The 27,419-nt window shown below is 36.9% G+C and overlaps 1 protein-coding gene across 2 annotated transcripts in view; it reads right to left on the bottom strand.

Moving 5' to 3' along the window:
• Window positions 1-27,419, bottom strand: part of Atm (ATM serine/threonine kinase) — a 102,015-nt gene that overhangs the window by 9,375 nt on the left and 65,221 nt on the right. Inside the window, exons 40-59 of one of the 2 annotated variants that reach the window (XM_050119423.1) lie at window positions 26,624-26,732; window positions 23,951-24,039; window positions 23,757-23,859; window positions 22,877-23,025; window positions 21,991-22,095; window positions 20,707-20,826; window positions 19,146-19,380; window positions 18,336-18,503; window positions 17,207-17,320; window positions 16,177-16,391; window positions 15,424-15,635; window positions 14,408-14,517; window positions 13,592-13,750; window positions 12,659-12,797; window positions 12,477-12,559; window positions 11,048-11,188; window positions 10,018-10,134; window positions 5,137-5,286; window positions 1,768-1,933; window positions 350-436 (exon numbers count right to left, since the gene is read on the bottom strand). In XM_050119423.1, the coding sequence (XP_049975380.1) occupies window positions 350-436; window positions 1,768-1,933; window positions 5,137-5,286; window positions 10,018-10,134; window positions 11,048-11,188; window positions 12,477-12,559; window positions 12,659-12,797; window positions 13,592-13,750; window positions 14,408-14,517; window positions 15,424-15,635; window positions 16,177-16,391; window positions 17,207-17,320; window positions 18,336-18,503; window positions 19,146-19,380; window positions 20,707-20,826; window positions 21,991-22,095; window positions 22,877-23,025; window positions 23,757-23,859; window positions 23,951-24,039; window positions 26,624-26,732 (2,771 nt within the window). The remainder of the gene's footprint in view (window positions 1-349; window positions 437-1,767; window positions 1,934-5,136; window positions 5,287-10,017; window positions 10,135-11,047; window positions 11,189-12,476; window positions 12,560-12,658; window positions 12,798-13,591; window positions 13,751-14,407; window positions 14,518-15,423; window positions 15,636-16,176; window positions 16,392-17,206; window positions 17,321-18,335; window positions 18,504-19,145; window positions 19,381-20,706; window positions 20,827-21,990; window positions 22,096-22,876; window positions 23,026-23,756; window positions 23,860-23,950; window positions 24,040-26,623; window positions 26,733-27,419) is intronic. The other variant, XM_050119424.1, reaches the window with a different exon arrangement.

Raw genomic sequence — 27,419 nt, 5'->3', positions numbered from 1 at the left:
TTGTCTCTCCCTCCCTCTCTCTCTCTCTCTCTCTCTCTCTCTCTCTCTCTCTCTCTCTCTAACTACTTAATTTCAGGCAGAGTTCCCTCTAGCGATATTTAGGACAGCTCTCTCAATTATTACCCTGTCCCCATTTTTAGATTTCCACATTCTCGATCACTCTTCCTTCTTTTCTTGAGCTGCCACCTCTTACAGTAAGTTTTACTTATTATTGTAGGTGAAGATGGCTGCTCCTCTCACCACAAGTGCTTATGCTGAAGAAAAAAACTTAAAGTTGTATACTTTCTCATAGGCAAATAGTCCTTGATGACTAAACATTAATGAAAGATACAAATCTTTTACTACTCACCTAAATCTATATGCACGAGTTCTGCTGACTGCTCATTTATCAAGATATTCTGTACATGCCTATCACCAAGTCCAAGGATGTAACCAACTAGGGAAAAAACAAAACAACCATTGAAATTTCTAACACATATTCAACCATAATACCACTGATTCTAAACAATTTTTAAGTAGTTCAGACTTTAAAGCTATTTAAAGAAAATTATACATTGTAATTAGCATGTAGAGTTTAAGTCAAATCTAGCCAGATACTTTAGTGTACATTACATTTAAAAAATAGATATACTGCTATAAATGTTTTCTCTTTATTAGAAAGCACTGATTTTTTCTGAAATTAGTGTGGAAAAATTAGTGGAAAGCTGGAGACCCTGATTTACCTCAGCCAGTGCAATACACTCAAATTTTTATTAAGTGTTCTTAAGAGAGATACAGTGATTGGCAACTTCAACAACATTCAACAGTGAAGCTTTCCTCTCTGCCTGATAAACTACGCTGACCAGAAATGGATCACTACTTGATTTCACAGGTGCTTTTGCAGGCATAACCGTATTTTGATTTTTAAGACAGAGAATGATATGCCTTAAAATACCTTTAGCCCGCTGAGCTACCATGCAGTACTACAGAAAAATCATTGGGTAGAAAACAGGATGTCTCGTGCCTGGCCAGCCTTACTGTTAACTGAGCTTGATTTCTTGTTCATAACTCACACCACTTTAACCCAATTAGTGATTTTCAAGGCAGAAGAGGTTCCACAAATACTGGGGATCTTGCCTAAACCTACATGTCCTGTCACTCTAAGTACAGTACAAAAGTGGCACAAGAAACTGTTTTCAGTTGCAAATTAACATGAGACAGTTTCTACATTGTTATTTTTGTAGGGAGAGGGCCCACTTGTTCTTCCCGGCCACCCAGTTTCTACATTGTTACGGTTTTCATACTTTAGGATTTTGTTAACTAATTTATCTAACAACTTTATTCCATTCTCATAAAAAATTAAAAAGTCAAAACATACGTTGAATAGCAAGTATTTAAATACATATCACAATTTCTGTTCTGAGATTTTACTAAACAATGAACCATTGAGTGGAAATCTATTACAGAGATTCTGTACAGAACAATAATAAAAGAAAGCCAAAGGGTGCTATGAGAGGTTTTACATTCCAAAGAAAATCTCAAAGAACTTATATTAAAGGGAGTGAAAATAAACTATATCCACTATATTAAAAACAAAATTGGTTTTAGTTTCCTACCTCAGAATGGAATTCTTGTCTATAAAGATGGTTGCAAGCTAACAAATTAGCATGAACAAACACAATGATCAAATCGTGAGGACAGTTTGAGCAACAACTACCATTACCACTATCATCCTCTGGTAAGTCAGAATATAGTTATGTGCTCAATATGTAAGTTATACAGGATTACCAATAGAAGACGTGGCCACACTACGCGTATATGCCAATCGTTTCTCAAACCAAACAGCTGGGTCCAAGAATTTTTCCAGGCAGAAGTAACGAAAAACTGGTTCAAAGTTTTGGCAAATAGTCATGAAGGTATCGTATTTCTCTTCAAAAGACTTCTTCTGGACATCCTTTAAACAGAACATTTATAACATATTCTCAGTGTTATGTTCACATCATTCAGCTAATATCCACAATGTTTCTATGTGAAATAGCTAACAAATTATAGGGACAATAAGAAGAAAAAACGAGACATTCTACCCATAAGAGGTTAGCAACTTGGTCAGGAAAGTTTTATTCAAGTGATGATCCCATTAGGATCCTATCCCTTGACTGATTAAATTCTAATTTGAAGGGTCTTATACTATAGATGGAGTGACACAGACATGCTGGAGGCAGCTCCCAGTCATCTTAGGTGGTGTCACCACATGCGTTGTGACAGGATGGAGACATCAGGCTTCTGTCCTGAAACCTCTCTCTGGAATATGCTCCTGAGGCAAAGTATCCACTTCAGCGGGCTCAGTGCCCATCCACTAGACGACGACATCCTAACCTGGTCCAGGCGCCTCCAGTTAACTTGAGTGATGTGCCACTCCATTTCCCACACAACATCCTCACTTGAATCCTTCCAAAGCCAAACACAGCTGCTCACCTCACCATCCAGAAAACTGTGAAGAGCACACCCTTCTGTACACTGTTTTTGCTGCTGTTGTTTACTTTTTACTAAAATTTATGTATTGAGTATATTCTCCCACCCAATACCCTTCCGCTGTGAATCCTTTGTATCCCTAAACAATTTCACTTCTGATTTCCTTCATTTTACATATACATATATAACTGTCTAAAATTTAGGAGCCTCGAATTTGAAAAATCATACATCTGTCTGAGCCTGGCTTAATTAACTTAGTATTATTATCTCCAGTTGTATCCATTTTCCTGCAAACAACATAACTTCATTCTTTAAGTCTTAAAATTTTTCCATTTTCTTTATCCACTCCTGTTTCTGGACACCTAGACTGGATCTAGAATTTAGATACTGTGAACACCTGGGAGTCCTTCAGGTACACAGAAACAGTATAGCTGGGTCATAGGGTAGATATATTTTTACGTCTTTGAAAAACCTCCACATTAATTCCATATGGCTGCTCTAGTTTATATCACCAGCAATATGTAAGGGCATCTGTGCTAGCATTTTTGTTTTATTACTTAAATTTATTTTTATATATTTAACTTTATAGTATGGATATTTTACCTGCATGCATGTATGTGCACCATACTGGTGCCTGTTGGATACCCTGGAAGGGGTTGAGGATGTGTGTGCTGATAACTGAACCCAGGTCCTCTGAGATAGTAGCAGCTGCTCTTAACCTTGAAACCATCTCTCCAGCTCCATATTATTCTATTTTCATTTACTGTGTGCATATGTGGTGGGTGGTAGGGGTGTAGATGCATATACTACAATGCACGTGTCAGTTAGGGGACAGCCTGTGCAAGTTGGTGCTCTCCTTCCACCATGTGGGTCCTGGGGTCTGAACTCAGGTGGTCAGGCTTAGCAGCAGGAACCTCTTTATTTGCTGAGCCATCTCTCCAGGCTCCCTGTCCTTAATGACTGCCAATCTGACTTGAGTAGGAGAGCATCTCCATGTGGTTGTGATTTGCTTTTCTCCAATAGCTCGTGAAGCAGAACACTTATTCACATGTTTATTTAAATTTAGATTTCACCTTTCATGAACTGTTCATTTCATCAGTCCATTTACTGATTTGGTCATTTGTTTTCTTGTTTCTTTTCTTGTGTTCTTTGTTTATTTAGATACTAACCTGTCAAATGGAAGCTGTCTTTTCATTTGATTAGCTCATTCCTTTGCTGTACAGATTTGTTTTAATATCATGTGATACCATTTGCCGACTGCTGACCTCATTTCTGAGTGACTAAAATCCTACTCAGAAAGACCCTGCTTGGAGCAGTATTTCCCCACTTCTTTCTTTAACAGTGTAACAGCACTTCTAATCAATCAAATTTTATCAGTTTTGCCTCCTTAATATATCTCTTATCTACCCATTATTATACATATGTACCATTAATTAGTCTTAATTAGTTAAAATATATCCCTAATCTGTTTTCTCAAAATGACAACATACATTAGTGTCAGAATCCTCTTTCTACAATGTAAATCTGTAGCTGGGCATGGTGGCATGTATTTTTACTCCCACCACTCAGAAGGTAGAGACAGACAGATCTCTGAAGGTTTGAGGCCAGCCTGGTCTACATTGAAACCTACAGGATAGCCAGGTCTAGAGGGACTCTACCTTAGCTACCCACCCTTTTACCCTCCCGCTAAAGGAAATCTGATATCCTATTCCTCACAAGGGTCTGTTTCGAGAATCTAACTCTCCACTCCTCCCCACCAGGCACAAGAAGGACCTCCTCCTCTAAGCCTATCCTTTACCACTAGTGCCTACACAAACTTACATCAAATGTTGATCACATATTTAAAATAATAAACTTTGAGGGGCCAGTGCGGTGGCTCAGCAGGTAATGGAGCTTGTCATGCAAGCCTGGCAACCTGAGTTTAATCTCTGGTTCCCACAGACAGGCACAAACAGAACTGTCAATACAGAGTTGTCCTGTGACCTTCAAATTTGTACCATGACATGAGCGTCACATACACACATACAGGGACACAAACACACATACACACAGGCACACACACACACACACACAGTTTAAAACAAGCTAACAACAAAAACCATGTGACAGAAATCAAAATGAATTTTCTGGAAAACAAACAAAAATACAAAAACGAAAAACAAATGATTTACCTTGGATAGATAAGTCTTAAAGCTCTGCTATGTGGCAGGTCACTGATCATGGGCAAATTACAGTCCCTAATCTCACTTTGGTAGGGATAAGAATAACTGTCAAATTTGTGAAGTCTTAGCTTAGTACCTGGTTGACAAGAGGCATTTATTCAATAAGTGCTGCTAAAACAGCAAGTAAAAGCCAAACCAGACAGCCAATGGCATGGAAATTATTTCAGAAACTTGTTTCATGTAAAAATGGCATTTTGTTTGTTTTATTAAGAATCACCTTATCACAAACTGGAAACAAACTAGTACAAACTGGACAATGTTTATATTTTTAAGATGACAGAGCTGGCACTTCATATTGTGTAAAGACCTCCCTATGTCACTTCCGCATTCATCTTGGTGAGTTTACATCTCGTAAACTAAATACTAGCTTCAACAATTATCTCATGAAGTTATATATTGTATTTTTGCAATATTTGGTAGCTTTATATATTTTTATAAACTACTAAATAACCTTTCAACTCACCATCATTTTCTTTTGGCACTGAGAGGCACTGAAATCATTTGGCCTGTATCTTTTATGAGCACCTTCATCATTGTTGATGAGATATTCACCGATAGGGATGGTTCCTGTGCACCACTCAAGAACACCGCTTCGCTGGGAGAGGGGAACCACCTGAGGTGAAATCAAATACACAGATTACAGAAAGACATCAAAGACCCGTGGATGGCCATTCATCATCAGTAGTGCAAAGTATCTCCCAGAATTTATTAACATCTTGGGAGGAAAGCAAGAAATAACAAGGCACAGAAATGAAGACCTTTCTAGCTTCTGCTTAGACTTAAGAGAAGCTACCCATCCCTCAGTACCCACAACTCTCCGAGATATCATCCGTATTAGTGACACTCATTATCTGTGATTGGTCCATAACTAATTTGTTCATTTAGTAGAGAATGCTCCAATTATGCTTTGTTTCTGAAACAGGGTAGTTATGTAGCCCAGGACCCTTGAACTTGCAATGCTCCTGCCTCAGCCTCTGGAGTAGCTGGAATTATAGGTATGCACCACTGCACCCACTACTTCCCTTACACTTTTGTTACCCAGGACACTTAGGACATTTCACCTAGGAAAATAATTACTTGTGACTGTGGCCTCAATTTAACATACTTTCATTATTTAATTATACTGTATTTTTTTATAGTCTTATTTATTTTAAGAAGAGAAAAATATACTTCTAAACAAAAATGAAAACTTTTACTGAGATAGTTGTTTTTAAAATCATGGTATTTTATAAACATACAAATGTAAAATTAATAAGAAACAAATAGGAAAATTACAATAGCCTATACCAGGAAGGATGACAAAGGGCCATGACACTCTAGGGTTGAGGATATGAGTCACTTTTGCAGGAAAAGACCTGGGACCGGTTGAGGTGCTTGCTGAGGGTGGAGAAATTACAGAATAAGTAGTAGAGGAAGGTAGCTATAAATATCAGCTAGGGTCACATGATCAGATGCAGAAACAAGAATTGTAATTGACACTTTAAGAAGATGTGTGGCATGAATTCTAATCGGTCTTAATAATAAAAACCTGGAGTCAGGGCTGGAGAGATGGCTCAGTGGTTAAGAGTGTTGCCTGAGTTCAATTCCCAGCAACCACATGGTGGCTCACAGCCATCTGTAAAGAGGTCTGGCGCCCTCTTCTGGTCTTCGGGCATGCACACAGAATATTGTATACATAATAAATAAATAAATATTTAAAAAAAAAAAAAAATAAGAAACAAATACTATTTTATACATTAAACCACTTTACCAAATCTAAGAGTTTGTCAAATTTGCAGGGAAGAAGTGAAGCTTATTTTGTGCCTCTTGCTGTGTTCACGCCTCCTCCCACCATCACAATGCTTGCTACTGCTTTTCCACATTCATGCATTTTTGGTGTTTTATTTTCAAAGCTATTTATGTACAAATACCTGCCAACATTATTTCACAAATTAATTAATTATTACTGGGGGCATGCGTGCCAGAAGACAAGAGAGCTGCAAACTTAAAAAAAAAAATATGTGTGTCAGCTTATACAATGTGGTTTTTCTCACTTGATATTCTCATGTTTGGCTTTGTTAATATACTTAACTATCATTAAGTTCATAACTTTATGGTAACACACACACACACACACACACACACCTGTCCAATTTATCCAGCTTGCATTTCAACATTTATATTGGTTGGTATTGTTTTCTTATTTCCTGAAGGAGACATGTAGGTCCTTGTGCTCACAGATGAGAACTAGAAAAATCTTCGTCTCTTCCAAGGGAGAGCTGTATAACCTGTTTTCTGCTCAGAAGACTGGGAGCAGAGACAGATAACAGCCTGGTGAACTCTGTGCTATCTGTATGGCCAGGACATACCAGCTCTCTAAACCCTTACCCTGAGCTTATCTTGGCTAATTTATAGCATTATCCTCCCCTAGACCCCCATCATGAGCAATGACGACCTTGAGTCTGCTCTCAGTTAATATATGGAACCTATCTTTATGTCACTTGTACTTTATAGGAGTTTTGATGTAGTCATGTCTTAACCTTTATTGTGCACATGGGACTGAGTTAATTATCACTGGGAAATTTTTTTACCAACTTGTGCTGTGCTTAAATATGCCTAAAGTAAACTACTGAGTGTCAGACTCTGGAAGTTTGACCAACACCAGCTACTGAGTTGTGCTGAAGCTGACTTCTTGCCTCTGCTGGCCATAGCGTTGGTGGAGACCCCCACAATTTTCCCTGAAATACTGCTGCAGTGATAGACCACGGGTAAAAATATAACAGGGTTACAGGGAATGTACTATCTTTAACTTAATGAAGTAACTATCCAAGTTGACTGTTGCAATTTATAGACTTACCAAGAAAGTTGTTACTGAGTTTTTCCAACACATTTGTCTGATTTTTTACATTTTGCCACTTTCATGCTAACTGTAGCACACTGTGGGTTTTAGTCTGTATTTTTCAGATGACTAACAGAATATCATATGATAAATTTATAGGCCATACAACTTTTTACTTATGAATTCTGTTCTTTTCTATCTTTTTCTAATGACAACCTTTAAATTCCCTGTAAGAGGTATTGATATAGTCTACATGTAAATTTCTTATTATAATATTAAAATTCACTTTCTTTATGGATCCCCTGTTTTTATGGTATCTTTAATTCTAAATATTTTTTTCTTTTACTATATTTAGATATGTAGAAATACTTTGTTTTGTGTCCTGAGGAACCCTTTAGTTCCAGCTTAGGTCGTCATGCTTGCAAGGGAAGCACTTTACTCACTGAAACATCTCCCCAGGCCCATATATTAAATTTCCGTAAAATAAAATACAGTGTCTGAGCTTTACTATGCCTGAAAGCAGTACCTTTAGCTGAGTCAGGAAGAAAGGGTTACTTTGAAAATGAAGACGGTTAACTAAAGAGTTCTACTTTACATTTATTGTGTTTGAGATGCAAATAACCTCACAGGAAGTAGTCCTTCCAAATGGTTACTAGCTAGGTGACAATCTATCTTTAGAGATCAAATGAAGGACAAACAGGGAGTCATTGAAAGCAGGTTAGATTTCCAAAAAGCAGAGGGACACAATCCATATGTAAATTTTTCTAGCAACTTGACTGGCTTCAAAAGCCCAAGCACACTAGGACATCAGCCCCAAACACACTCTGAGTCTGAGTTACAGGAGACCTAGTCTCAAACACATATACTGATGGGGTAGGGGTGGAGAGAGAAAGGGAAGCGGAGAGAGAAATTAAGAGCACTTGTTCTTGCAGAGAACCTGGGTTCAGTTTCCAGTGCCTATATGGCAGCTCATCTGACCTCGGAGGACACCACACACAATGTGGTGCACAGACACGTATGTGAGGAAAACACTCATATACATAAAATAAATCTAAAAATAAAAAGCTTTCACGGAACCGTAACTTTTGTTTTAAGCACTACTTGAGAATTAGTCTTTAAAACATCTGTTGGACTGGGAATGTAACTGAGTTGGTAGCATCTACACTGGGCTTTTAGAAATGTATACCTGAAAATATTTTAAGGCTTATTCAGTTTTACTGATTTCCTCCACCCCCATCTACACCCCACCCCAGTGCTGGAGATAGAACCCTGAGCAATATATGTGCTAGGCAAGCATTCAACACTACTTACAAAATGCCTTATTGAAATTTTACTATCAAAAATTATTTTGAAATAAGCTGATATTTTTCAATGCCATTCCACTTAAGATATACCTCAGCTTTCCTTTACATTTCATGCTTTCCTAATTTTTTTTAACCCATTCCTGTATTTCTTTTGTTAATGCCACTGCTAGGCAGTTACTCTTATTTTCCTTCTTGCGCAGGAACTATGTTAATTTTATCTGAATTGTTCCAATTTTAGTATATGTGCTGCTGAAGTGAGTTTAATGTTACTCTTTAACTTGTGAAGGGAACATTTTTCCACTGTATTTTCAAACAAGTATTAATGTTTAGGTTAGCTCCTGATAAAATACTTAAATTTCTAGAGAAAATAGTTATAGAATCTACCCTTCTGAAAATAAAAGAGAGAGATAGTTAGACTGTCTGGAAAGAACTGGTTCTCGACTACAAGATGAATTAAATGCTTTTTAGTTTGTTCATATCTTCCTGGGAAAAGGAAAAGGCAGCAGCAGTAAAGTCTTGTTACAGCAGTGACAGAGGACGGAGAGGGGGGTGAGACCTGGGAACAAAGCCAGAGAAGGACACACCTATGGAATTTTATCTCTTATGTTTATTAATTAATTAAAATAGTTGGTTCTTATATTAACTAATTAAGAGTTAATTAAGGAGCCAAAGATAGCTAATAGAATAACATGATTTGAAGATTTCTACTGTGAAGGAAATGGAAATGGGTCTAACTCCACCGACTGTCCTCTAGCAAAATCTACCAAATTATAGTTGCATGTGTCCAATCACCTATTAATCCAAATTTTGGAAATCTTTCCAATAGACTGACCTGGGTATGAATGAAACCATGACCTAATAAACGGTATACATACAAACAACAGCAAACTCCCTATAGTTCATTACAATAAAGGCAGACAGAATATTTAAGTTGACTACAGGAAATATCTAATGGCAAATAACTTTAAATGATAATGAAAATTGTATTGTCCAACCAGAGAGTGGCAATCAATGGCCTCTAAAGAAAATAACAGCATCAATCTATTTCTGTACAGCATGCAAGCAAAGAATGGCTTTACAGATTTAAAATGCAAGGGACCTAAGTGGCTCTCAAAGTCTAAAATATTCAGTATTTGTTAATTTACAGAAAACACTTGATCATCCTTGGTACAAATAGTACACTTTACTTGATGAAACACCAGAATAGAAGCCAGTAAGTTACCTTGTATGTGCAGATAGTCAGTTTCCTCTTTCTAGTCTCAGTGTTTCTCTGCAGTAGTGTATTGCACATCTGGAAAACCTGCTGCATGACAGCATCTTGCCTGAGGTCATCACGGCCCTTCAGAACAACCAGACATAAACAGGTACTATAAGTACACAGTCATCTAAGAACAGCAGTACAAGGCCCTCAGAAATCAATCTGAGGTATGCTCCGTTTCAGAGTCTCTTGAATAATTAATAGCTACTGTGATTCTTTCATTTAGAAAAAACTATGAAACTGGGAAGCAAACTAATACAAAAGACTAAGTTTCTCCTGCTTCATTATTAACTGAACTCCCTCACCTGAAGGCACAAACAAAACAACCAGATAAAGTAATATCTCATCTCTTTTCTATCTTCAGCAGGACCTCAAAAGCACCTCCGCAAGCAGAACAAAGCAAGGAATGCTGTCACTTTCCAGTACAGTAGCAGATGGCACAGTACCAGGCCCAGTATATTAAGCAAGGGCCTTAAATCTGTTCTAATTACCACCAAAAGCTTTTATCAGAAAATAGCTCATGGTGTGTATATACTTTGGTAACATTCTTTCTCCTGAATCAACGATAGTATGCTAAACCCAGTAGTGCTGACCTACAATTTCAAGTTCTCCAGAAGTTGAATTGAGATGGTCCCAAAGTCAAGCCCAGCCCAGTCATCTTAACAAGATCTATTTCAAATAACACCTAAAAAAGAGCTGCGATGTAACTCACAAGCAGAGAATTGTTGAGCATGAGCAAGGCCCTGGTTTTAATCCACAATATCAGGAAAGACTTTCTCTGATAGTCCTTCAAGAAAGACACACAATAAAAAAGCAGTCTGGTTCTAGCAAACTGTATGTCTACTTCACAGATGTTTCCTACCTGTCATTATTCAGGATAAAGCTAGAGTCACATAGCCAGCAAATGAGGGAAGAAGACAACATCTACTCAAATTGTTCTTGACTTTGATGTCATTAACACGCAAAGGACTATACCAGAAACAGGAAATCTCACCTTGACAAGCTGTCTCCTTTCCTTGCCGTCAGAACCCACACAATCTATTATTTTTGGTAAATTTAAACCTCCTGCTAAACGAAATTCTGTTTTAAATGATTTTATAGTCACCAGATTTTCATACTCTCCCGTGGGATCAACCTAAAAAATGACACATAATTAGTATAGGAGAGATAAACACTGAACACTGAAGAAAAACAAATCATAAATAATGAGCGAAAAAACAGATAAGAACATACTGCTGGTTAATAACTGGATCTTTAACTTACTTTGTTTAAAGTCAGAATAAATGACATTGGTAGGTTTTTATTTCATTTGCTTATTTACTTTTTGTGTGAGTCTACATTTGTGTGTGCCACCATGATGGTCCCAGGGTTGAGCTTTGTTTACAGGCTTGGCAACAAATGTCTTTACATGGTGAGCCATCCTGCCAACCCAGATTTTTAAAATTTAGTTTACTTTCTTAAACATCTTTTAATAAAACTTCAGCATTTCAAGTCAATTAGAATAGGGTTGCTGAAAAATTACTGAAAAATTAGAACTCAGTTGTTATGTACATCTATTAAATCATCTAAGAAATTATTTAATTCACAAAAACATCAGGTTAATTTTGAAAAGTGAAAATATTCAGTTAAACAACAGAGCCTCAATCAGTTAACAAATATAATTCAGTAGCAGGTCAGATTCAGTAACAAAGATACTAATTTTAATATATAAACTCACAACATCAGTTTGTAAAATAGTAACCTTAACTGTTACATGCATCCTGTCTACATGGTACTTCTAGTAATAAAAGACCACTGTGAATAGCTAAATTTAGTATGTACACACAGCAATTTAAAAGTACTGTCGTATTGTAATACTGTTGTTCTATTAAATAATACATCACAACCAATATTTCCACTGTATAAAGAATTATTAAAAAACAAAATAACTGGTAAAGTGCTTCCTTACCACGAGCACCATGTTCCCCTACCCCCATGCAAGCATGTACATACTTGAAAAAAGTGGAGCAAAATAAAGTGAAACAAATTGAATGGGCCATGGGCCTACAGTCCCATTGTACATTCCCAGGTACTAAGGAAACTGAGACAAGGAGGGCTGTGAAGTTTCAGGCTTGCCTAAATTACAGAGCAGGTTCTAGGTCAACTCAGTGAGACCCTGTCTCAAAATTAAAAGTATAAAAAAGCTTAGTATAAAAAGGTTTAGTCCTTAGTGCTAAAGTAATAGTAAAACAATGGGAATTCTCAGAAGCTTGTGACCATTTTAAGGCTTAGGGAAAGGAAATCTAACACAGACAATATCTAGGTGGAAACACATGAAACTGCAATGACTAGCCATTTGGACTACATAAAAAGGTCTACAGATAATTTAATCTACTAATGGGTAATTTAGTCTTATTAAAAATCAAGATTTAATGGTAAATTACCTTAATTTCCATAGTGGGAACAACAACATCTTCTAAATTCTTCAGTTTAGTGATTGGCTGGTTTGCTGGAATATTGATGCCTTCTATATTTAAAAATAAAGAGTTTAGTGACAACAGTAAACTGAGGAGTATCACTGAAGGTCAAGCTGTAACAATAGCAGCAACAACACTTTCAGACATACTTCTCTGGTTCCTCCACTGAGAGGCATCCAAGTTTGCCAAAATAATGTATGCATCACAGAGTGCCTCCATGTCCTTCACCATCTTACACCTCTCACTTCTGATGGTATGGATTATCCTGGTTGCAGCCTCTGTTCGATCCTATCATCATCAACAAGGAACAAAGAAAGACAGAACGAGATCCACTGAACTAAGCTTCTTGGAGCTACAAAAAGAGAATTTATATCTAGACAATGGAAGGACTATAATTCCTCAGATATAAACAAAACACCCATACAGTGAATGACATACACACATAAAATCCAAGGTTAAGACTTGTGTACTTTTCAAAAAATCTGTTTTTCTGAATCTAGAGAGATGGTCTGATGGTTAAAGAGCGCCCGCTGCTCTTTCAGAGGACCCAAGTTCAGTTTCCAGCATGCACATGGCAATTCTAGGTCTAGGGAATTAAAAAGCCTCTTGGACAGGCGGTGGTGGCACACGCCTTTAATCCCAGCACTTGGGAGGTAGAGGCAGGCGGATCTCTGTGAGTTCGAGACCAGCCTGGTCTACAAGAGCTAGTTCCAGGACAGGCTCCAAAACCACAGAGAAACTCGATCTCGAAAAACAAAAAAACAAACAAACAAACAAAAAAAAACCTCTTGGCTTCTGTGAGCACAAGATACATACATGCAAACACATGTATTAAAAATAAATCTATTTTAAAATCTGGATTTTCTTTGTCTATTACTACAAGAAAACAAAACTAAGCCAGTATTTATGCTCTGGAAAATGTTCAGGGATTGTTAACAAATTTTGAATGGCATCATCATAATAAAGTATTTAGAATCTACTACCAGCAACACACATTCCTAAAATCTGAGAATTAAGAAAGGAACATTCTGAGAAAAAACAACCACGACAACACAAAGGGCACTTATATTTAATCCGAATACCTCATCAAGCTGAGAGCTTTCTTTTGGTGCATTTTTGGTTATTCTACTCCTTCTTGCTGCCTCTGGTTTGCTCAAAATTTCATCTTTGTTTGCATTTGCTAAAGCCAATATAATGAACAGAGTATGATGGGGGTGATCCATTGAAATCCTAGAGATCAGCTATCAGAAAATTAACAACTATTAGTTTTACCCAATAGAAAAAAATTAAATATACATTTTAAATTTTGCTTTTTATAAATTCAAATTATGTCACTACTGTGCAGTAAGTAGTACATGTCTATGTGAAAGAGAACTAGGGAGGAACATGAGAAATAAAAGAGACAAATTTATCTGTAATAAAAGAAAACAATTTAATGTTCTAATGGTGTAGGAGGTTCTTCTGTTTGTGTGTTGCTTTAATTGGTTGAATAAAGAGTCTGCCTTGGCCTTTTAATAGGGCAACCCTTAAGTGGGCAGAGTAGACAGAACAGAATGCTGGGAAGAAGGGAAGTGTGGCAGACGCCATGAAGCTCTGCCCCAAGATGGATGTAGGTTAGAATCTTTCCCGGTAAGCCACGACCTCATGGTGCTACATAGATTATTAGAAATGGGTTAGATCAAAATGTGAGAGTTAGCCAGTAAGAGACTAGAGCTAATGGGCCAGGCAGTGTTTTAATTAATACAATTTCTATGTGGTTATTTCGGGGATTAAGCTAGCCGGGTGGCAGGACACAGCCCGCTCCTCTTACTACATTCTGATTTCTCACTTTCCTTTATATTTTATTCAGTAATATAAAAGAAAGGTAATTATTACACTTTGACTTCAAGTCTACTTACATTATTGAGGACTTCATGAAATCCTAGGCCTCCCATCATTTTGGTTCCCATTCTAGCAGCCAATTGATACATAAGGGGCAAAAATTTATATGATGAAATCTTCATTCCATCTCTCTGTCATTAAAAAAAAAGCAAGATTAAGACATGTGTAATATAACCTCATATCTAAGCCAAAATGATGATAGTAAAATAATGTTCCCCTACTAGCACAACCTAGTGGCTATCAAAACTTCACTAACTACACAATTTCCCTTGTCTCTTGGCCTGTCTCAAAGTCTTTCTAACAAAGCCTAGGAAGCCTTGATTCAGTGATAATAAAATACTTTAAGTTTTTAATAAATTTTAATAAATTAAGTTGCATCCAGAGCTGGAATGCTAACCACTGCATACATTCTAGTAACTCCGAGGAACACAAATGTGGACCCAAGTCCTACTATGCTCTCCATTCCCAAGAAGTCAGTGTATAACCAAAATGCAAGTTCTTTTTCCTATATGCCAGAAATAATGAAGTTAAATACACACAGTAGTACAGACTGGCTCTACTTAACCCTGAGTTTTATTATTCTTTTCATTCCAGAGAAACATTTTGCCTTCAAACTGAATGACAATATTTTATAACCATATCTTAAGATTTTTTTCAATAAAAACTTAGAAAGTATTCTTGCATATATTATAAAAGTTCTTTATTTGTAAAAGCACTCTATTGGGGAAAAAAAATCCCTTAAACGTATTTTAAAAAAAAAGAAAAAGGAAAATTCTTGCTTAGGATCATACTACCTTTAATAGTTTTTCTATTCCCCCATCTAGCATTCCCTTCGAGGCACTCCCATATGATATCTGCAAGGATAAATCTCTCACCCCTACACAAACCTGCATCATTTAGAGCTTATACTTATTCTCGGAGCACCAAACCTACTGCTAGGGAACACAGGGATGTACAAAACCAGATACTGAAGGGGCTTATGCCTTAGTTTTTAAAGCAGATGCTCAAATCTGACTTTGAAGTTGAGTAAGACTTGCCTTCATCATGCCATTGACTTCAGCAACTCCAGAATTTTCAAGCCAGAGGGAGCAAAGCCGGAATACCCACACATCATGCTCTTCTCCACACAGCAAGCAGCTGATGTAGTTCTCAACTGCCTTACACAGGAAGCGCTTCCGGTCTTCTCTCAGTGCACGGAGAGCACACTCATCTAGCTCCAGCTCTCTCTGAACCTTTACTGTGTATCTTGCATTTGATAAATTCGTACATAAAAGTCACAAAACTTTACATAACTATAAAATCATACATGTCATACAACATAAATGAAAAACAAGGTGTTTATTCCCAAGGAAAAAAATTCTAAGGATAGTGAAAGGAACTAAATGTCACGACTGCAACCTATAAAAGTATTCCATACACCCAAGAACAGAGTGGATTCTATAGTTAATTCTCTGCTTATTCCAAACATACAAAACCCAATGCAGACTTAAAGGAACTTGACAATGCCAAAGCAGGCAAGGCTTCTGTACTTAATTTCAGTACCTAGGAAAACCAAACAACTAACATTCACGTACTCTGCCAAGAGCTAAACCAAGATATCAGTTCTTCAGAGAAGAGCATCTGTCAGTGTACTGAAGACTGATTGAAGCTGTAACTACTGAGAAAGTCTGTAAAAACAGCCAATTTATGTGTTCAAAACTGTAATTTAGATGACAAGTTCGAGTCACATTTCTCATGAAAATTCTCCTTTAGATGAACACAATACCACCGCTTGTAGACATATTACCTGTTAGTCTGAATTTTATGTTCCCTTAGAAGGCCCACTTCTTCTTTGGCTCTTTTTAAGAGAGCTTGCTTGTTTTCAAATTCTGATGAGTTCATGTAGTTTTCAATTCTCTGGTACTGAGTATCGGAGAAACGTGCTAATGAGAGAAATGCCTTCATCTGTTCATTTCTGAGCTCACTGCTTTCGCCATCATAACTTCCAGCAACTTTCACTGCCTTCAACAACATACAATCTGCTTAGTTCATATTTACAAGTGTTAAACAAAACTAAAGAATTACTCAAACCAAGGTAAATCACTTATGTATACGTAAATGGCAAACTTGATGACCTGGAACCCTTATCAGCTAAGAGATGCAATGAACTGTGTGAAATGAAGAGCTCTTTAGTATCAGTGACAATTACATTTCACTTTTCATATTAAACTGACTGAGTGAAATAACTATTTCCCAAATTAGTGACAAGGGTAAAAAGGGAGAAATAGTAAGTTCAACGAGGACTAGAAGGGCAATCCTATACCTTGCCCAGTCTGATTGGGAGGGGAGGGGGAAGGGGCTTGGTCTTATCTCAACGTGGTATCCAGACTTTGGTGACTCCCCATGGGAGGCTTTATCCCTTCTGAAGAGGGGATGGTGGGGGTCGGGGGAGCGGGAGGTGGGAGAAGGGTAGAGAGAGGAAACTGGGGTTGGAATGTAAAATTTAAAAAAAAATTAATTAAAAAAAAAAAACCTAACCCTTATTTTGGGTAGCTGAACCACATACAAATAACAATGACAGCTTGTGGGTTATCTAATAGGATAGTTTGCAAGATAAAATAAATTCTTCAAAGAGTAGTTAGGGGTGGTTCTAAAGAGTAGATGAAAGACACACATGTATTTAAAGTTGTTCCCTCTTTTGTAGCATTCTGTTTCATTCTGCTCTAAGGATTACAGATCCCCAGCAGGAACTGAGGCGTGAAACTACACTTGCATTTGCTTAGGATCAAGTGTACTTATGCTAAACCTCAATCTTCAGAGTTGCACCAACAACCTACCTTTTCTAGGTAGGTCTGCATGATGACTGCAGGATTTTCCAAGCAGGTTTCCGCCAGCCAGTTGCCACAAACCCTCAGACACTCAGCATATATGACTTTTAGACCTGCATCATTCTGTATTAAGACGTAAAAATCTTAAAATGTCATTCCTTTTCAAAATTACAAAAAATGTCCTCCATATAGGTAGAAAAAGCACTCAGAAATATTTTTCTTAATGTTTTTACCATATAGCTATTAAAATAAGTAAAGTATGCAAGTTCATGAAATAACCACTCTGATATATCATCTTCATCAACAGAACAACTCACATTTACTTAAGAATGCCAGAAACCTTGCAACAGATTTGTGTATATTAACTTATGATATTCTTTCTTTCTTTCCTTTTTTTTTTGAGACAGGGTTTCTCTGTAGCTTTGGAACCTGTCCTAGAACTAGTTCTTATAGACCAGGCTGGTCTCGAACTCACAGAGATTCGCCTGCTTCTGCCTTCTGAGTTCTGGAATTTTAAGGCGTGTGCTACCACTGCCCAGCTTAACTTATGATTGTCACAGGAATCCTATGAACTAACTAGGTATATCATTATTACTTACTTGACAATGCAAAAACTGAATATACAAATAGCCCATACTTTAGGGCCTGTACCCTATGGAATATTTAAGCAAGTTGTACTGGCACCCAGTATTTTGTTATAATAAATAATTCATGGCCCTACAAAACCCTGAACTGTCTACTGAATATGATATTTTCAGAGCACTTAGAATGACAAATTGTTCTAACTTGTTTTCTACTTTTCTTCTCTCAGACGTTTCTAATTCCATTTTTGTTCTTGCTACTTCAAAGTTATAATATGTATTTCCATTTATTTCCTCTATATCATTCTTGACTTCTATAGAAATCTGAAAGACTTTGCACTGGGATCAATTAAATGAATATACTACAACACGGATAGATTCGCTTTAAATAAGAAAAAGTTTCCTAGTTTCATATCTGACATTAATTTTCAAAATACTTTTTCATAATATCTTGTTCATGGGTCAGTAATTTCAAAACCTTAATCATATTCTGAAGCACAGAAATGCTTTTCAATAACATGAAAACACTAAACCAGCCAACTAAACCAAGCACATACCTTTTTAAAGCTGCAGTCCAACTTCTTGATCATTTGTTTGAGAATATTCAGGGCAAGACCCTGCTCCTTTTTTGCCCAGAACACTTGTGCTTCTTCCAAATGCCACTCAGAGACTCCACAAATAGCTGAATTATATTGTTTAATTTTAAATATTGCTCTTTCAGGGAGCTGCAATGAAAATAGCATAAGGAGATAAATACTTTTACCACTAAGATTAAAAACCAAAGAAGCAATTACCATTCACCAAGAACTTCACTTTTGGTCAGGGACTATCTTTATGAGCTCCCTGCTTACTTACCAACCTGCAGACCAGAGAATTTCCCTGACACACAGCTCATGCATGTATAAGTATGTGAAACCATTGTTTTGTTACCTTTATCTTACAAGAAGTTGGGTATCTTCATTTTATAACCAGGAATTGGGGCAGAGTTCAGGTTTTTGTCTAATTCCAATATAGAAGTTTTGTTTTGGTTTTCCCCTTAATATTGGAGTTTAATTCCACATACTAGTCAAATAAGCATGATTCCACACAACTATAGTCCTATCCCTTTTTTTCAATGTGCATTTAAGACAGGTCCCACTAGGTTATTCAAGCTGACCTTGCACTCATTCCCTTGCCCAGGTAGGTTCTGAACTTGTGATATTCTTACCTCACCCCCTACAATAGCAGGATTATAACAGGTCTGGCTCAACATGAAATCTTAAGTAATTTTATACACAGTAGTGATTTCTAGTTTTCAATGACATTTCTTCTTTACATTATTATACCTTCTGGTATCTTTTCTTTTCTTTTTTTTTTTTTTTTTTTACCTGGGTGTTCTTGAAGGTTCGGGCCAGAACAGAGAATTCTACAAGGTGTTTGGTGAGAATGTCCTTACAGCACCCTCCATGGGAGTTCTCCATTTCCTTTTGCGCCAGGATCTCCAGAATGACTGTGCGTAGAGCCATAAGAGGCTCCTGAAAACTAAAGTCACTGTCCTTCAGAAGCTGGGAGTGTTTCTGCCACTTCAAATACACTTCAGAGAGATCTCTATCTGTGACTGACCTGGAAATCAAGTCACATAACTTATGTGAGTAAAAGAAATTAAAAGGAAAGGGCCCTCAGGTTCTGAAACTTAAAACACTGTATAGGAACTTTCATAGTAGCAAGATTAGAAGTTAGAAATAGCCTTAAATATTTAGACCTGTAACTATGTAGTCAGAGGTCAATAGAAAGGTTATAGATAATGGGTACTTAAAAAAGATTTTCTAAAAAGGCAGCCTTTCTAAACAGATTTTGTTTTGAAATGGGAATGCTGTAATCAGACATATAAAGAATCAGACTCCTCTAGTCCTCCATGCAGCAAAGGAGGACACATCCTCAAGGAAATCAACTAACTCCATTAATTACCTATAAATATCAAAGAATCAGTTCACAGAAGAAACAGCTGGCATTTAAAAAGATTCCATCCGCTTACATCATTAAAGCAAAAGAAAATGCAGAATATACAGTTCATTAATATGAATACATTGCCTTTCACAGGCATAAAGTAAGAAATACGATCTTATCTTTCAAGACTTGTGTTGACAGGGAGACTAAGAAAACGATGAAGCAAATGTGAGGAATCATTCTAGTTGCCTGACAGAGAAGGAAACAGTAATGCACGTAATAATGCATGTACATAAAAACCAAACTGCTACTTCCTTCACAAATGACCCCAGAGTAACAGACCTAAACATTTTAATCATAGACCTAAAACATTTTAAGCATAGGAACCTCTACATACTCTTAAAATTAATGAAGATTCTGCCAGGCGATGGTGGTGCACGCCTTTAATCCCAGCACTCGGGAGGCAGAGGCAGGCGGATCTCTGTGAGTTCGAGACCAGCCCGGTCTACAGAGCTAGTTCCAGGACAGGCTCCAAAAAAGCCACAGAGAAGCCCTGTCTCGAAAAACCAAAAAAGAAAAAAAAAAAAAATTAATGAAGATTCTGAAGAGCTTTCAATTTCAATTCTTAAGTTATACCTGTTAGCATTACATTTCTCATCTTAGAAAAATCTAAATTGTATTTATTACATATACTAATAAATTTAAATGATAACACAGTGTGTCAGATGGTGAGTATGCTGAGGTCACTTCCTGGTTCACAGATGACATCTATCAAGTTTATTTTATAATAATTCTCTCCTTTTTGTCCTGTTGTCTGCCATCAACATAATGCTTCATCCAGGCCAGCATGGAAGTAGCTAATAATGGGTTGAAATCTTTGAAAACCATGATCCAAAATAAACCTTTCCTCACGTAACTAAACAAATAAACATGCCCATCCATCATATGTTACTACAGTAACACAATGTACTTCAGGCTTATCCAAACCTATGAACCACACACCTTGAGAAAATCTCCCCAATGTTTTCCAGTTCTCCAAGTGCCTGCAATCTACTAAGTGTGGGATACAGCGAGTACACAGATTCAAGGCTGCCCTTACACAACTCTTCAACTTCTTTCAATCTAGGGGTAAAAGAGAGAAGAGTCTGAAATTCACAAGTTTTAATGTACAGAAATTCTATTCATATTTAGCATATGCTTGCTGTTGATCTAACACACACAAACAGTGATGATGACACAGCAATGTGACCAACACTAGTTTTAGGATCACCCAGTTCTAAACTGAAAGCCCAGTTCTGCCATGTCTGTCTACCCGTGAATCTGCTACTCAATTCTGCCACCGCCATTGTTTTTCACCTTTGAAGTTACTTTAAAGAATGTGTGTAGAAAGAGCCTGACAAAGTGTCTAGATTTTATATATTTATTTATTCTTAATGCATTTATTTTACATACTGACCATTTTCTACTCCCTCCTCTCCTCTTAGTCTGTCCCCCTACCCTCCTTTTGCTCCCATCCCCCTCAATCCATTTTTCCTCCATCCCTGTTCAGGAAAGGGTAGATCTCCTATAGATATCAACAAAACATGTCATATAAGGTTGCAGTAAGACTAAGCACCTCCCCATGTATTAAGGCTGGGAAAAGTATGAGGAGCAGGATCCTAAAAGCCAATAAAAGAATCAGAGATCACCCCTGTTCCCATAGTTAGGAGACTCACAAGAGGACCGAGTCACACAACTGCATTATATATGTCAGTCCAATGCACGCTCCCTGGTTTTTGATTCAGACTCTATGTATTCCTAATATAATCACTTTAAGGGTAAAAAATATTATTTGCCATATATTTGGATTTATAATATCAGTGGTTAGTGCTAAAACATTTATTTTAACTTGTTATAGCTAACTGTTACATCATGTGTCATCTCATGTGTGACTCAAAGCAACCCAGAAGTACTATTGCTCATCATCTTATGAAGCAGAGATGCAACGGTAAGAGAGTGCAGCCATGTAACTAGAGAGGACAAAGATTGAAAACTTTTAGGAATCTTGTACAGGAAGAGAACACTATCACGATCTTCCTGAGGGCTCAGAGTGAAGAAGGGACAGAGAGTTCTGGGGGAAGAAAAGCCTTTCTTGAGAGAGAGCAAAGAATGGCAAGGAAACAACCAATCACAGCCACCACATTTTCATCCCTTCATCGACGCAAATACTCACATCAGAACTACTCACATTGTGAGGACAACCGTCACGGCATTAAATGTAAAAATAATCTTGGCTTTTTATGATACCTGGCATATCTGAGACTTTCATAAAATGTGGAGAATTCTCTGTTTCTTAGAGACTGCAGAGCATTATACAATGATTCATGGTAACTGGCTCCTTCTAGTTCTTGGCTGCGGCATTAAAAAACAAATTTAAAAACAGAAAATCCTAACATATGGATGATTAAATGACTAACTGAAAGAATAAAATTGAAAACTAAAATTATTCCTCAGTCTAACAAACAGTATTCTCATAGGAGAAGACCCCTTTAAAATTTCTACTTGTGAGCCAGGTGGTGATGGCACACACCTTTAATCCCAGCACTTGGGAGACAGAGGCAGGCAGATCTCTGTGACTATGAGGCCAGCCTGGTCTACAGAGTTTAAGGATGAGCTCCAAAGCTACACAGAGAAGCCAAGTCTCGAAAAACCAAAAAAGAAACAAATAGATAAATAATAAAATAAAAATTTTTATCTTCAAAAATGCTTGAGGCAGGGAACAGAATTTATCTTGTGGAAAGAAGAGAATTTTTTTTTTTTTTGAGACAGGGTTTCTTTGTGTAGCCTTGGCTATCCTAGAACTAACTCTGTAGACCAGGCTGGCCTTGAACTCACAGAGATCCACATCCACCTGCCTCTGCCTCCTAAGTATTGGGATTCTAAGTACTGGGATTAAAGGCATGTGCTACCACAACCCGGCCTGAAGAATAAAATTTAAGCTTTGCTGTTTTAATTACTTATTGCTACCTTATTTAGGTATAGTATTTAGGTACATGTGTAGCCCATCATAGCAGTAAAATATAAAAAGAACACCTTAATATTCATAAATAAAAAAATCAAAGATTACATTTTAGAGTCAGACAAAAATGTAACTAGGGAAAGGCTAATGCTTAGAGAGTCCATTTATTCTTACGTGGCAGAACTGCAGAGGTCCCACTGCATATTCCTCCATGCTGCTTGATAATGAAGTTCCTGCAGTTCAGCACCCCTCTCTCTGTTTTCATGATCTAATCCTTTTAGATAGATGGAAAGAACATGGGAGAGCCCCAAATTCTGCAAAGCCTAAAAGGAAGTTATTACAAAATAAATAATCAAATACCTCAACATAAACTACAGCAGTGGTTCTCAATCTTCCTATGCTGCGATCCTTTAAGAATAGTTCCTCAGGTTGTGGTGACCCCAACCATAAAATCATTTTCATTGCTCCTTGACAACTATACTTTTATTTTGCTACTGTTATGAATCATAATATAAACATCTGATATGCAGGATATCTGATATGTAGCCCCCTATGAAAGGGCTGTGTGCGGCCTGCAGATTGAGAATCACTGAACGGGAGGGCAGCAAACAAAAATTAACGTAAAAAGTTGTACTCAACACTATCACCTAAAATTCTAAAATATCGCTTATCGTATTTCCTCAGAGGATGCTAATGTTTTAGTGGAAAACACCTCAACATATTTATTAATCAGTGATAGAAATAACAGTTTCTGGGACCATCTCTACTGCACACTAGAGATGCCATGTTAAGTACTAAGTATCTCCCCATGTACTGCGTATACACTCAAGAAATGTCTTCTGCTGTTGTCTAATAAAGCTTCATCAACAAAACTACACTGTCCTGTCCAGTTTCCCCGTGTATCCCTGAGGCTTTAGCCTAATGTCTGAAAGCAGTAACTCCAGTCCTATCTCCAGAGTTTACCCGACTGTGTAAAGTTTACTGATATGCTGAAATAATGTTAGCAGTTGTCCTGATGATGGCTTTACAGAGCAGATACAGAAAAAAAGTGTACCTGAATTATTCCTGACTGGCGGGTTGAGGAGGAGATTGCGGTCTCAAGGTCATATGTTACTAAGGCTTTTCCCCACATTGCTTCATGTTCGTAAGTCCGTATTCTATAGGAAAAGATGATAAAAACATCTTTTGTTTTTGTATGCATGTAACTACTTCAAAAAGAACAATTACTATCTAAAAAGTGCAATTCACCTAGTAAGGGGCTGTAACATTTTCCCTCCACCACAGCCATACAGGCTGTCTGGCTCTCCTATGCTTCTGTAGATCTCTAAGAGAAGATCCTGAAAACAGAAATACCAAAGATAGAGAATTGAAAAAAGAAAAATAATCAGTTCATGAATTTATAAGCTTCAAATTTTATCATTATCAATTCATAATTCACAACATATAAATGTATTGTAAAAGTAAAATACAGTGATATTTAAAAACATACAAAATATTTGAATCAATAGCACTGTAAATTCATCCCAGACGATAAAATGATTATAGTCTAAATTAGAAGGAATGATAACAGACTGGAGAGATGGCTCAGCAGTTAAGAGCACTTACTGCTCTTGCAGAGGACCCAGGTTTGATTTTCAGCACTCCCATGGTGGCTGACAATCATCTGTAGTTTCAGTACTATGGATCCAAAGCATTTTTCTAGCCTCGGCAGGCACCAGGCATGCACATGGTGCACTTATATACATGCAAACAAAATACTCATATGCATAAAATAATAAATCTAAAAAAGTGACATTCACAATTTTATGAATTAGATAAAACATGTATACCAAACATACTAGGGTTTTTTTCAATCATATTCAGCAATAATTACGATTCAAAACAATCTAGTCAGCAGATGAAATTGTAAATGGGAAAATAAAATTCTGCAAAGCCAAACTACTGAAACTGGTAAAAACAAAGGTCAGACATTTTCTTTAAAAGGAATAATAGTTTAAGTGCATAAAGCAGCAATTTAATTACTTAAACACCTATGTGAAATTTACATAGGAAATACTAGTGCTGTTTAACTTCAATGAAATCAAACAAACAACAACAACAACAACAAAAAAAACAAGCTACATTTCATAGAAAAATGAGTAAGCAATTTACTTGCCTTGGTATTTTTGCTATGGGAAGTATTTCCTAAATACAAATCCACCAATACTGGTATAATTCTACATAAAATTCTTATTCAAATATTCTGTTCATAGACATGAAAAAAAAAACCTTAAAAGTTGAAACACTTAGTCCCTAACAGTGCTTATATAAAAAGAAACTCATAAAAAATCAGCACAGAAAGGTGAAACTATTTAGTATTAAGAGAAAAAGGAACACTAATATAGTGGATCACGTGGTAAGCACAAGACAGGGCTGGGGATGCATCAGGAGATGCTCAGTCACCAATGTGCTTGCCACGAAAGCATAAAGACCTAAGTTCAGATCCCCAGTACACATAAAAAGCTCAGAGCAGCTGCAACCATCTGTGATCCTACCACTTGGGAGGCAGGCAAGTAGATCCCTAGAGTTCATTGATCAGCCTAGCAAAATCAGTGAGCTCTAGGTTTAAGAGGACACCTTGTCTCAAAAAAATAAGATACTGATTAAAGACACCTGACTTCAACATCTGGCCTGCTTACGTGAACACACACACACATAAGATGACTGATTGTGAAGTTAAAAGTTAAGGAGAAAGAAATAAAAGGTTATAAGCAAACTTAGCAATTTCTAGTTCATGGAAAACATCAGGCAAGTGACATTTTAATGGAATGAAGAAATGGAGAAAGCAAATACAGACAGCATCACAAAGTTCATCCGTGAAAGGAAAAAAGACAGTGTGACACCTAAAGAGGACGCAGAGAAAAGAACCTCCCCCTATCTCCAAGAACAGGAATGTTTGAAACAGTAAAGGTCTAAAGTGAACACAGCATATCAAAGTTTCTGAGAAAGAACAGATAAATAACCTAAGATAAAGGGAAAGTGTTATTCTATTTTAATAAGAGAAATGGTTATGACAAGAGCATATGTGGGGAGATTTAAGTCTGATTGTGGAAATGTTGTAGGACTTCTACCTATGTGATGGTTTGAATAAGAATGCCCCCGTAGGCTCATGCTTGAATACTTGGTCCCCAGTTAGAAAAACGTGAGAAGGATTAGGCCATGCAGCCTATGGAGGAAGTGTGTCATGGGGGGAAGGTTGTCATGCCTTTGCTCTGCCATTATGGACTATAACCCTCTAAAACCATAAGCCCCAAATTAAATGCTGTCTTCTAAGTTGCCTTCATGGTTTCTTACCACAGCAATAGAAAAGTAACAGAGACATCAACTATTCTCTCCAAAAAGCAGAAGGCAAGCTGAAGACAACTAGAAAAAAACGTGAACTTCAGAGGTTTAATCAAAGCAGAGAGGAATGAGCTGGCTAAGGAGATTCAGGAGTGCCAAACAGTGCTACTAAGTACGTTGAGACAGTACTTAGAAACTTACAAATGAAGCTGCTGCTCTGTGACATATGTATACATGCAAAAAAGTTAGCAACTTAGAAATGCTATAAATAAAATAGAAGAAAACACAACGGCAAAAACTGTGTGGTATAAATTTACACCATGAGACAGGTGATTTCACTTCAGACTTTTAAGAGGTGCAAAGTCAGACAGGGTCAGTTATTTATGCAGCATTACATAACAAGTGGCTGGTCAAGACTGGAAATTATTTCTCTACTCAGACCATATATACACACACACATATATATATACACATATATACACATACATACATACAATGCTCAGTTCAGTAAGTAGCTTCAGTTTTAAAATCAATAATATCACTATAAAAAAACAACACAACATATCACATATAAACCATTACAGAATTTCTAATATTTACCTGTAAGCTTATTCCTGTTTCTTCTTTACTTTTTTCACTCAAACTAGAAATAGTTGTACCTTGACTCCCTTCTTCAAATGTTGGACTTCTGTTTATTGTAAGAACAGCTCTTTTAATGAGAATATACTAAGAGGTTATGAATATATTTATCCTACTCTTTAACAGAAAGAAACTAATTATGGTTGCAAAAAGAACGGTAATCCATTTATACACAGAATATCACTTAGACCTGGAATTGAAAAGAAATTTGAGAAATTATATATAAAAACAAATTGTATAAATGACAAAGCTATATGCCAAACATGCTTATTTATATAGAAACAGGCCTGTTTAAAATACAGCAGAAGTTTCCCAATTTGATTCTAAATATTCTCTCAGTAGTCTTACCTAAAGTTCAACGTGATAATTGCAGATATACATAGTAAGACCACAAGACACATTTAACCTCCAGTAAACTGAGAAAAGTTAAGAAATTTGATGAGCCGGGCGATGGTGGCGCACGCCTTTAATCCCAGCACTCGGGAGGCAGAGACAGGCGGATCTCTGTGAGTTCGAGACCAGCCTGGTCTACAGAGCTAGTTCCAGGACAGGCTCCAAAGCTACAGAGAAACCCTGTCTCGAAAAACCAAAAAAAAAAAAGAAATTTGATGAAAGTAAGTTGGCGTCACTGAAACCTAAGATTATAAAAGTAATAAATAATGAGAGTAGAACTCAGATTTATCCACTCTAATGCCTTACTTTTAAAATTAAGCATTTAAATATATGGGTGTATAGTTTGGTGACTCATTTTAATATC

The sequence above is a fragment of the Alexandromys fortis genome, unplaced genomic scaffold (assembly GCF_014885135.2).
Source record: "Alexandromys fortis isolate MF-2015 unplaced genomic scaffold, M_Fortis_MF-2015_v1.1 scaffold_167, whole genome shotgun sequence".
Taxonomy (NCBI): domain Eukaryota; kingdom Metazoa; phylum Chordata; class Mammalia; order Rodentia; family Cricetidae; genus Alexandromys; species Alexandromys fortis.
The sequence above is the reverse complement of the archived record's forward strand: the minus strand, read 5'-3'. Positions and strand labels throughout refer to the sequence as shown.